Source organism: Rhinopithecus bieti, unplaced genomic scaffold (genome assembly GCF_001698545.2).
Source record: "Rhinopithecus bieti isolate Rb0 unplaced genomic scaffold, ASM169854v2 scaffold_10181, whole genome shotgun sequence".
NCBI classification, from domain to species: Eukaryota; Metazoa; Chordata; class Mammalia; order Primates; family Cercopithecidae; genus Rhinopithecus; species Rhinopithecus bieti.
Genome location: NW_016806624.1, coordinates 1,641,138 through 1,653,536, shown reverse-complemented (window position 1 = coordinate 1,653,536; position 12,399 = coordinate 1,641,138). Strand labels below are relative to the sequence as shown.

Here is a 12,399-nt window from a genome sequence, read left to right as displayed (position 1 = left end):
TTTTTTTGAGAAGGAGACTGGCTCTGTCGCCCAGGCTGGAGTGCGGTGGCCGGATCTCAGCTCACTGCAAGCTCCGCCTTCCGGGTTTATGCCATTCTCCTGCCTCCGCCTCCCAAGTAGCTGGGACTACAGGTGCCCGCCTCGTCGCCCGGCTAGTTTTTTGTATTCTTTAGTAGAGACGGGGTTTCACCATATTAGCCAGGGTGGTCTCGATCTCCTGACCTTGTGATCCGCCCGTCTCGGCCTCCCAAAGTGCTGGGATTACAGGCTTGAGCCACCGCGCCCGGCCAGCTATTTTATCTTTTCTGTCACTTTCTTCACTCACTAAAAGGTGTTAATGTCCTACATGCTGATATGTAAGATCTTTACGTATTAGACATGCATCATTTGCTCTAAATATTTTTTGCTAGTTGGTTTTCAGTCTTGTCTTTTGCTACCCAGTTTTAAAGTTTTCTGTCTTATCCTTTAATTCATTAATACACTCAACTAATATTTATTGAACAACTATGTGCAAGGCATTTTTATAGACACATCATTAATGAACAAAATAGTCAAAAATTTCTTGGAATGTGGTACTTAAATTTTAGTGAGGGAAGACAGACAATAACTGATAAGCATGATAAATAGGTAAATTATATTAGTTAATAAGTGCTTCAGGGGAAAAATGGAGGGCAGAAGGGGTTGGTGATGGGGATATGGAGGCTGCAATTTTAAATAATGCTTTAGGTAGGTCTTATTGAGAAGATGACTTTTGAGGAAGGACTTGGAAAAAAGAGTTATTGTGCAGATTATCTGGAAGAAGAGCATAGTAGACAGAGTAAATAGTCAGTGCAAAAGTCCCAAGGGCTGGAACATGCCTGAAATGTTTAATCAAAGAGGTTGGAGTGAACCAAAGAATGAAGTAGAAAAAGATGAAGTCAGAGAGGTTAATGGTGTGTGTATGAAATCATGTAGGCTACTGTATAAGACTTGGGTGAATGGAGGGTTCTGGGCAGAGGGCATGATTCAACTTAGTTTTTAAAGAATAGCTCTTTGAATGTTGTGCTGAAAACAGAATAGTGGTAGCAGTGAAGACGGTGAGAAGTGGTCTGATTCTGGATGTATTTTAAAAGTATAGTCAACAAGGATTTCTGATGGATTGGATGTAGGGTGAGAGAAAATAGAGGCATCAAGGACCAGAGGTTTTTGGCCACTGGACTGTGGATTTAGCAACATGGAGGTAATTAGTAATGGCAAGGTAGCAGAGAGTAAAAAAGAATGGTGCCCTGGAAGCCAAGGAAAGAACTGGATCAACTGCTGCTAAGAAATCAAATAAGATGAGAATGAACTGGACTGTGCATTTAGCGACATGGAGGTCATTAGTAATGTCTGTGATTTCTTCCACTGTTCTTTACATATTTATGTTATTTTCTATTGGTGAAATGATACATTAGTTATTTCTACAGTCATTCAACTTTCCTAACACTATTCATTGAATAATCCATTTCTTTACTGTGTTTGTTTAGTCCTAACTTTCGATCAGCAAAGATCCATATTCCTTTACCTTTGCTCATTTTGGACTCATATTTATATGGAGTGCAACTGTGCCCTTTTAATAAACCACATCTAAATCAGTTATAATGGCAAAGCCTTAAGGTTGTGCAAGTTATTATGATTGGCTTTAATGTAGTTCATGCATAGGAGAGGGACAATCACACTTTTGTTAAGTCACTCAGAAATTGTTACCTTCTTATCGAATGTGTATTTTCCTCATGGAAGCATGGAGGAAAAAGGAAAGCATGGAAATCAATTTTTTTGTTTCTGTTATTATTTCCCTTATTTGACTCTCAGAAAGAAATACTCAAAAACCACTTCAAAATAACTCAATTCTCACTCATACACATAACATTTTCAGGATATCATATTTTCAATATTGCTACAAAATTATTTTAAGTGCACATTTTATAAGTGAAACTCGATGTCATAATTTCAAATAATTATTTCATTTTGTTTTGTGTATCTGCAGGCAAGTCAAATGAAAAAACCAAAGCCCTCAATTCAAATGCAGCATCAAATGCAACGAATGAAACATACTATGAAGCTGATGATATAATTCAAGAAAAAACAATGGATGCAACACAAATCCACATTGCTTATTAACTAAAAATTCTGTGTTTTAAATGCTTACTGAAGAGATGGGGCAATAAAAATAAAGCATGCATTTGAAATAGTTTGTAATATTGCTTTTCAAAATTCGTCACTCACAAAGCAAGACACAGCTGCATTTTTGATCATTCAGTTACTTTATTAAACACACATTAAGGTTTTATTGGTTTTCCTTTGTATAAATTTACTTTTATTTGCTAATTAAGATGTTTCTGTATCACATGAGATTATGCTAATTATTCAGGATAAATTAAAGAATTTATCAATAACAAGATAAGCAATTCTATCTCAGTGAAGAACAATGAGAAGTTTATGTCACATTACCAGCATTTCTCAGCTTTTTGATAATAACAGGCAGTTATTTTTATGAGATGGTACTGGATAGGTAAATATCAGGGGGAACTGTCTTATAAACCAGAAGTGACTTGTTCTTAAGTCTCTTAGAAGTCACCCTATGTCTTAGATTTTTCTAGGCACAAACAATATATTCAGTAACAAAAAAATCACAATGTATAATCTGTACAATAAATATTTTGTTTCAAGAGATAAGCATAACAAAAAATCCTTTGCTGATATATTTCCTAAATAATCTGTATAATGAAATATACAAAACAAATGAGTTCTCTGGTTCCACCTAATGCTATCATGTTAATACCACCTAGAAATCTAGAAATAAAACTAATTTCTGCAAATTATAATTTTTAAAGATTTTAATTCATAAGTGTGTTTTCTATTATAACACAGACCCGGTTTTGTAATAGAATTCATCAGAAAAAAAAAAAGGGAATTATTTTAAGTGGCTCTACTGAGCATATCTACTATGTCCTGTGAAGTTTTTGTAGTCAGAAAACTAGCATTTCAGACGAGATCTGGCACATTTAGGGTGGCATGGCCATAGCCAAAAACTAGCATTTCAAAATGTGCTGAATACAGCTTCTCTGGTCTGATACATAGAAAAGAATGCCTTATTTTTCTTGGGCATGCAAAGCTCAGGGTTGCAAACATTTTGTCATTAGCCTGTCAAAATTTCTACCAAGAACTATGGTTATCTTCTAGACCAGAACTGTCCAGAGAGGTTTCTGAGATGATGGAAATGTTCTTCCTATATCTGCACTAATAATGGTAGCCACCAGTCACATGTGGCTACTGAGCACTTAAAATGTGGCTAATGCAACAGAAAAAATAAAATTTTTCATTTATTTAATTTAAATAACCCCATGTGGCTATATTGGCCCCATAGTTCCAGATCACTATTGCAACATCCTACTGCCAGAGTTGAACTTCACATTCAAAAAGACAATTTTGCCGATGTTTAAATATTAAAATTGCTTAAAGTATATGTTAAGTTTGAAAATTAAGACACTTCCATTATAAAAATGACATTTTACATGGTCATAAAAGCAAAGAATTTTCACTTATTTTGTGAAAGTTCATAAAGCTTTTATGGGTGCTTCTTGATCTTTGATACAACTTTGATTTTAAAGTATCCCAGAAAATTTGCTATCTTGATATACAGTAATTTAATATTACCATATTGTCTCAGGTGAAAATCTAGGTTGAGAAAAATTTAGTTAAGGCACTGGTACCATTCTACTTTTGTTGCTCAAGGGCAAGAACTATAAATGGCACAAGAAGCAGGAAAGAGACAGAGCTAGCAAAATGCTCACTGCCCCAGCTCCTCCCAACTTGTGCAAAAGGCATAGTGGGGCCAGGCATGACTGGACGCATCATGGGTTGTGCTCTAGGAGAGGTACCCCAATTCTCTGCTGCTCTACCTATTTTTAGAAGAGTTAGGAGGCGATATTGAGGTCAGAAGACTCCGGTCTTTGCAACTAGGATTATTGTCACACTGGCATAAGAAACCTACTGTTCTTGGGCGCCCAATGTCCAGGAAGTTTTGGTCTCAGCACTAGGATCAGCTGGAGTCCTTGAAGCACTCCCTGCTGAGCTAGCTTAAAACTAGGTTACCTGAGGTAGAACCACAGGGCTCATCCAGTGTACCAACTGGTATGTCTCTCTGTAACTCTGAAGCAGTTGTGCTTCACAGGTTAAGCCAAATTTCAAAAGCAAGGGGCCTTATTAAATTACAGCACATTTTGTACACTGAAAAATATTCTAAATGATTTGGACCTAACAAATACTAAAATAGTGATAGAATTTAAGCCAATACAATTAAGAACAAAACACATCTCAAAGTATGTACATGTACATATAACTCTGGGGATGGGTCTAATAAGGAATACAGTAGCTTTATGTGTTTTTAGATGATTTAGGTTACTGTGTAATTTTTGGAAATAATAATGAGACCGTAGAAAGAAATGTGAGTCTAATAATAGAGCCTAAAATAATCAAATTATATTTTACATGGCCTTCTAATGAAAGCAATTTCATTTTTAAAAAATGGTGGGATTAATCGGATTATGAAACTGATAAAACCAAACCCCAATAAAAGTCATTTCCTTCCTTAAAATTTTTTTTTTCTTTTTTTTTTTTGAGACAAGAGTCTCACTCTGTCATCCAGGCTGAAGTACAGTGGTGTGATCTCAGCTTACTGCAACTTCCGCCTCCCGGGTTCGAGCAATTCTCCTGCCTCAGATTCCAGAGTAGCTGTGACTACAGGCGCCTGTCACCAGGTCTGGCTAATTTTTGTATTTTTAGTAGAGACAGGGTTTCGCCAAGTTGGCCAGGCTAGTCTTGAACTCCTGACCTCAGTTGATCTGCCCACCTCGGCCTCCCAAAGTGCTGGGATTACAGGTGTGACGCACTGCGCCTGGCCCCCCTTAAAACTCTTTAATGATGTCGCATTGCTTACAGATTACAGTTCAAGCTCCCAAACATGGAATACACGACCCCTTCCTCTTGTTCCTAAGAACTTAAAATGGTAGTCTCAATTCTTACCACTTCCTGCCTCACCTATGATACACCAGCAACACCAGATTGCTTGTAATTCTTGACAAACACCTAACACAGCTTGTTCTACCTCAGGTGTTTCTTCATAGCACCCAATCTGTCAATAACTGCCATAACCTTCATTCTTATCCTTAATCAAAGTGCAATTCAGTCACTACTTTCTCTAGGTAGCCTCTTCTAATTTCTCTAGACTAGGTTAGGTACCACTCTGAGTTTCTATAAACTCATGTCAATTACTGCACTAATTATATAACAGTATATGCTCTAGTGTTTCTTCTACCAAATACAGTGTGAAGTCCTTCAGGAAGGCAAATGTGTCTTACTTATCTCTGTATCCCCAGTACTTAGCACAGCGTTTGCCATGTTAGGTACTCAATAAATATTTGTTGAAGAAAGGATTCAATGGCATTTTAATCAACATTATTAACAACTCTTCAGCCTAGTTTACTCTGAAGGCAAACTAGGGTTATATACTTTTAGATAGAGTTGTAAATACAAACACATATAGTTGTTTTACTTCTCATTTATTGTTGTTTTGACCTCAGACAACCAAAGATGTCAATGGAGTTGTATATTAAGTATGAAGAAAGAGGGACACCTCTGAGAAATACCAGCCAACATATGATATGCAAAAAAATAAAAGGGGAAATTGTGTGGGGAGGTCCATCAATCCAAAAATAATGGCCATAAAGTGCCAGATAATCTAGTTCCAGATGCAAACCTAAATATAAATTCCATCTGCATCTGGTGAAAATGACATGCATTAGGTTGTAAGAATATGAACCAAATATTATCTGCTTGAAGAAGCTGAACATGTTTAACTGTTATATTAATAAATTCAACCTTTACTATTATAGAATGCTAGCTGTTTATAATAATTTTTAAAATGAATACTGCTTGAATTTTAAAATATTGATAATTATATATATTAAAACTAGAAGTGATTTCAGAGATAATCTGGTACAATATTTTATAGATGAAAGACATCAAGGCCCAGGGAAACTAAGTGACTTTGTTCAAGATCATACAGGTAGTTAGAATGAACAGACTGTTTTACTGCTAATTCAGTTTTCCTTCTCGTACATACTGCCTGGGAGGGAATTTCATTAATTTTCTTCTAAAATGTATTCATGAGATTTACATCCAATCTCAATAATATCATTTTAGAAGAAAATTACTTCAGTAAAAATAAATTTTTATTCAAATGAGATATTTCATAAACTATGCTAAAATTATAGGAAATTTACTTAGGAATACCAAGATAATTTCTGGAGGGAATATTACTGATCATTAAAATATTTTAATTTGCATACTACATTAGTTAATGAGGATTGACTTTTACTCTTCTCAATCATTCAGAAACCTAAGGAGCCAATTTATAATCTCTACAATTAACAGTAATAAAACTTACAAATAACTCAATTAACTATTTCACTACAATTACTATCATTTTTAACTATCTTAATGGAATGAGGTCATTGCCTTTGCAGCATCTTCTAATCATTTTTTAATATTTCATTTTACTATTATTTTTTCAAGGCTAGTCAAGTCAAGCAGTGGGAGTGGAGAAACACCACCGAACTTGGGTCAGCCTCGTTTTAAAAAAGCTTTATATTAAAACCGATTTTAAAATCTTGATAATTGAAGAACTGTATTTTCAAAAAATTAGCAGCAAAGGCAAAACAAAACCCTAAAAACCTACTGGCTCTGTATTTTTCTCCCAGTTACTGACTGACCTATTTAAACAAAAGCATTTCCTTTTGAGAGGCCCAAAAGACTAAATTAGGTTATGGAAAGGCTGAAAGAGTGAGAGCTGTCATGGCTGCAATGCTATTATAGAAGAGGGCTGTGGATACAGCTTCCCTAGAATTTAAGCATGGGTAAGCATATGTTAAGAGGAGTTATAAGGCTCCCTGAGTCTTACTGAGGGTACCCACATTGGGTGCCGGGTGAAAGAAGAATCAATAAACCTGTCTAGCCTGTGAGGTTAAGTATACTTAGCTGATTTCATTATCATGAATTTACCTGCAGCCATATCTGTAGGTAATCAATTTGAAAATTTCTACATGCACCATAGTGAGGTATTTGCAATCTTTGGTGCTGTGCCATGATATTGGTTGACGTTTGATGCTTTTATAACATAAGCATTTACTTTATAGGGCATAAGGGATACCTAAGTATTGAGCAAAGTAACGCTGATCAATGTGAAAATAGAAATTTAAAAAACATATCTACTAATATGTATTTGAAAATGCTTACCCATATAAAATTTCCATTATTATATAAAGGCTTTCATGATGCAACTCCCTGGCTCTTAAATTTTAAAAAGTACAGAATAAAATTCTTAATTCTTTTTTTGACACTGCTCTTGAGGTTGCCACTATAAAGGAAAAAAGAGAAACACCCCAAACTGCTATTTACGAAAACGTAAGTTCAGTATGAAATTTGCTTTAAAACTACAAATTATGTCTGACAAAATAAATATATATGCTCACATTTATAAAATTTTCCACATTACTCACAGGAACAAGCTTCACAAAATTTACATACTGAATACAATAAAAATCAGTTCTAATAAAGATTTAGCTATCTTCCTAAATAAAAATTTCTGTGTTTGAGGTATCACTGTAAGACATGCCAATATGGCACATTTGTAAAACAACCCAGGAGTCTATTCTAAAAATCCTGACCAACTCAGCATCATCTCTGCAGACTTACTAACAGGCTGAACTAATCTCTTTATACAAGAAAGAAATATTTTAATTATTACAAAAACAAAGGAGGCAGGTACTAGAAATTCTGCATTTCGTAGAACAGTGAAACTTTGTTAGAGATATTTTCACGATCATCTTCCTGCAGACACCATTCATTTAAAAAGTCCTAGTCAAGACCATTAAGCAGCTGCACCTTCTATGACATTGAAAAAAAATCCCTAGAGATTTAAAAAAAAACGAAGAATTTCACTATCTTTAAAAGATAATATATTTTAGTATATAAAGCTATTAAATTTCTGTGTGTCAAGAGCAAAACATTACCCCTTACCTAACTTCATGATTGGAAGGTGGACACCTGAATCAGCAATACTCATTAGCTGCTAGGTAGATGACCCGTGTTGACTGCAGTAAAGCCATTTTACAATCAACTTGTGAAGTAATAACACTAGCCAAACACACAGAGACACAAATAGCAAAAACGATGTGTTTAGTATACACAAATAGCTATACTTGGGGCATGGCTATCAAGTAACAAGACTGATTTATTACTTTGCAGTCATAGCACATTAAAAATATATTGCCAGAGGGATAATGGTCCCACATACGAAAAATGTCTATAGGGAAAAGGCTGTGATTTATTGCAAAGCACAATATATAGCAAATTCCAAGGAAGGGCAAACACGTTTTAAAAACAAATATTTAAATTTAATGGCTTAAGCCAAAGTCTCAGTTACTTCCTGGAGAATTCAGAACTATTAAGGGTAGAAGACTGCTTTTCCTTTTTTCTCTTCTTTTTTTCCTTTTGTGATGTTTCCCTTTTTTTGATTTGCTCTTTTTTTCTTTTTTCTTTTCTTTCTTCTGATATTTTTGTTTCTTTTGTTTTGAAGTGTCCTCTTCAGTGGAACTGGATGAGTAAGACCTATGGATAATAAAACACACTGACTGAGAATTGCATTTATGACTGATAGATGAATTTAAGTGGGATTTGAACTGCCTTAAATTCTTCTTGAAGTAAGGTAGTGAGTATAAACATAAACTTAAAATATGCTTATATATTTGCATTCCCTTAAAACGCTGAATTTAGAAATTGTGCTGCTTGGTCACAGAAACTAACAAAACTAGTATCTCTATTCCACTCAATTTTAGTAATGAGTTTTAAATTCAGTAAGGATGAAATTATTTTTCTGTGACTTTTGGTTTTCATGCAGTTATACCATTCAAAATCCTAAAATGCAAACAAAGGGGCATTCACCAAGCCTTATAATATTCACTTGTGTATATAATAACTTAGCATATTTTCTTAAAACTGCCTCAGAAGTTGCAATTCTCTATTTTAAAGGGCTATAATTGTGCGTTCATAGGAATGAATTAAAGCTGAAAGTTAGCAAAATAAAATTCTGCTGATTTTTCAAGTACTGGGTCCGTCTAGATGGAGAGTGATACACATGAATAGTTGCATTACAAAATAATTTTCATTAGTTACAAAAGGACGCTTTTATGCTAGATATAAATGAAAAAGGATGGGTTATCATTATGTGTTTGAAAATATTACTTTAATACTAAATTGGAAAATTGGTTGGATTCCTTCCTCTAATACTAAAAAAAAAAAAAGAAAAGAAAAGAACAGAAAACACTATCTTTCAAGATCTTACGTAAAGAGATGTGCAACATTCTACCTATACTCAAACTCAAAATATGAGTGACAAGACAGAAACTGAGTGAATTTAAAATGTAAAAAAAGGTACCTGAAGAGTTAGTTTAGTGATCTAAATATTAGGAGTTAAAACTCAAACTAAGAAAACCTGAGACGGACACAAAGGAGGTGCCAATGTAAATTCAGGACACTACAGGGGTCCAAGGCTATCTTGTGTCTGTATAGTGTGTGAATTCCTTGACTGCCTTCCTCCTTTAGTGACTCCGAGTTTTCCCTTATTTTTGTAATGTTGTGTTCCTTTTTCCTCCTTGTTTGTCTACTTACTCAGACTTCCGACCATCTGTTAAAGCTTATTTTCTCACATATTCTCCTGCTCCCTTGCCTCTTCAGTTCTGCTATTCTCGAATCTTGTCTACTTTCCTGTTTTAAAGACCCTGCTTGACTTGACCTCTGGATTCTGACTAAAGCTTCTTCCCTGCCTGCACTTTTTTCTTTAGCTTTTTGGTCCCCAATTTTTTTTTTCTTTTTTTTTTGAGACAGAGTTTCACTCTTGTTGCACAGGCTGGAGTGTAATAGCGTGATCTGAGCTCACTGCAGCCTCCATGCCCCCAAGTTCAAGTGATCCTCCTGCCTCAGCCTCCCAAGTAGCTGGGATTACAGGCACCAACACCACCATGCCCAACTATTTTTTTTTTTTTTTTTTTTTTGTATTTTTAGTAGAGATGGGGTTTCACTGTGTTGGCCAGGCTGGTCTCAAACTCCAGACCTCAGGTGATTGACCCGCCTTGGCCTCCCAAAGTGCTGGGATTACAGGAGTGAGCCACCGTGCCTAGCCTGAAGTCTCAATTTTAAGACAAAATTTTAGGCTGTGGCATAGCAACACGTTCAGGTGGCACTATCTCTGCTAAGTGTGCACAGAAAAGTTAATTTAATTTCAGGTTTGTGATGCTCAAGGTAAACAGGCCCAAATAAATAATCCGTTACTATAAAAGAAATATTTGGGAGGCCGAGGCAGGTGGATCACAAGGTCAGGAGATTGAGACCATCCTGGCTAACACAGTGAAACTTCGTCTCTACTAAAAATACAAAAAAATTAGCCGGGCATGGTGGCAGGTGCCGGTAGTCCCAGCTATTCGGGAGGCTGAGGCAGAAGAATGGCATGAACCCGGGAGGTGGAGCTTGCAGTGAGCTGAGATCACGCCACTGGACTCCAGCCTGGGCGACAGAGCAAGACTCCGTTTCAAAAAAAAGAAAAAGAAAAGAAATATACAGATGTACCTCAACTTACGATGGGGTTACGCCCTGATAAATCTATCTGAAGCTGAAAATACACAAAATACACCTACCCTACTGAACATTATAGCTTAACCTGGCCGCCCTTAAATATTCTCAGAACACTTACATTAGCCTCTAGTTGGGCAAAATCATCTAACACAAAGCCTATTTTTATAATAAAGCATTGAATATCTCATGTAATTTATTGAATACTGTCCTGAAAGTGAAAAATAGAATGGCTCTATGGTTACTTAAGTATATTTCTACTGCACCATCATAAAGTTGAAAGATCATACCGAACCACAAAAATTGGGAACTATCTGTATTAGAATTTGGAAGACTATTAGATAATCTCATTTCCTATAAGCAATCCATCTTGCTGTGCTGGAACACATGAGTTAATAATACATGAACAGAAAACCCTGAGCTCTACATTCCTATTTGTTTCTATATTAAAGATTATTAGTTAACTCCTAACACTTGAAAGTGAGCTAATTTTCCAATTTATAAGATACCTGAAATATTAAAATACATGTATTAAATGCTCTATAAAAACTACGAAGTGGCAGCCCCTGGTTTCTAGAACCTATTCTGTATGAGAACTGGGTCTAAACTAGAATTATGGTTCAGTGCTTTTAAAACATGCCTGTATGTGCAAATTTATGCTAGTATGAATGAAACTGCACTCATTAACAAGAGAAATGGCCACTTACTACTTTCAATAGTTTCTTTAACCAGTTAGTTTTTAAAAGAGTTAATAGTAAAAATGCACAGGTGGCTAAAGACTGGAAGGAAGTTATGATGCTAACAATTCCTTCAGGTCTTTCACAACCCTCATCAGCCATCATTCATATACATATATATATATATATATATGAACTTGTCATGCTAAATATATATAAATATAAATACAACTGTGTGTGAATGTAGGTGCATATATATAATTATATATACATATATATATATATATTTTTGTAGGGGGGTGCGGGCGGCAGACAGGGTCTTGCTGTGTTGCCCAGGCTGGAGAATCTCCTGGGCTCAAGCAATCCTTCCACCTCAGCCTTCCATGTAGCTGGGAACACAGGTACATGCTATCACACTTGGATATTTTTTTTTTCCTTTTGCAGAGATGAGGTCTCACTATGTTGCCCAAGCCTGTCTCAAACTCCTGGGCTCAAGCCATTCTCCTGCCTTGACCTCTCAAAGTGCTGGGATTAAAGGCATGAGCCATCACACCTGGACAGCATGACAAGTTCTATTAAATTCTATTAATAAGTTAATTTATTAGCCATGGTAATATTATAAGAATACAAATATTTTTGTCAACTTCATGTACATGAAGACAAAATATAAAAAGTTTAAACTTAAGCTCAATGAAAAGCTTAGTTGTTGAAGAAAAAATATTAAATTAACCGTATTATACGTAAAAAATAAAATTTCATAATCCATCCTAGATTCATAGGCCTGCTTTGTTTTTTAAAATGCTGTTAAAAAAAATACCTTTTCCTTTTTTTTTTCAATTTGACTTTTTCTTTTCTTTTTTCTTTTTTCTTTTCCTCTTCTTCATTTATTCTTTTTTCCTGTAATGCCTGCAATTTATTCAGTTCTTCATTCTCTTCATCGCTGTCTTCACTACTTGTACTGCTGACATCCAAAACTATGTCCCTTTTAGGGTCTACTCGGAGAAAATTGCGGCATTCA

At 35.3% G+C, this 12,399-nt stretch overlaps 2 protein-coding genes across 2 annotated transcripts in view; one reads left to right on the top strand and one right to left on the bottom strand.

Moving 5' to 3' along the window:
* SHISAL2B (shisa like 2B) overlaps nucleotides 1–2,207 on the top strand; it is a 26,321-nt gene extending 24,114 nt beyond the window's left edge. Inside the window, exon 3 of the mRNA XM_017877119.1 lies at nucleotides 2,006–2,207. Coding sequence (XP_017732608.1) covers nucleotides 2,006–2,139 — 134 coding nt within the window. The 3' untranslated portion in view covers nucleotides 2,140–2,207. The remainder of the gene's footprint in view (nucleotides 1–2,005) is intronic.
* A 793-nt stretch (nucleotides 2,208–3,000) lies between these two features.
* The window catches only part of SREK1IP1 (SREK1 interacting protein 1), a 50,423-nt gene continuing 41,024 nt past the window's right edge, over nucleotides 3,001–12,399 (bottom strand). The window contains 3 exon segments of the mRNA XM_017877120.1: nucleotides 3,001–8,573; nucleotides 8,576–8,688; nucleotides 12,199–12,287. Of these exon segments, the coding sequence (XP_017732609.1) occupies nucleotides 8,500–8,573; nucleotides 8,576–8,688; nucleotides 12,199–12,287 (276 nt within the window). The 3' untranslated portion in view covers nucleotides 3,001–8,499.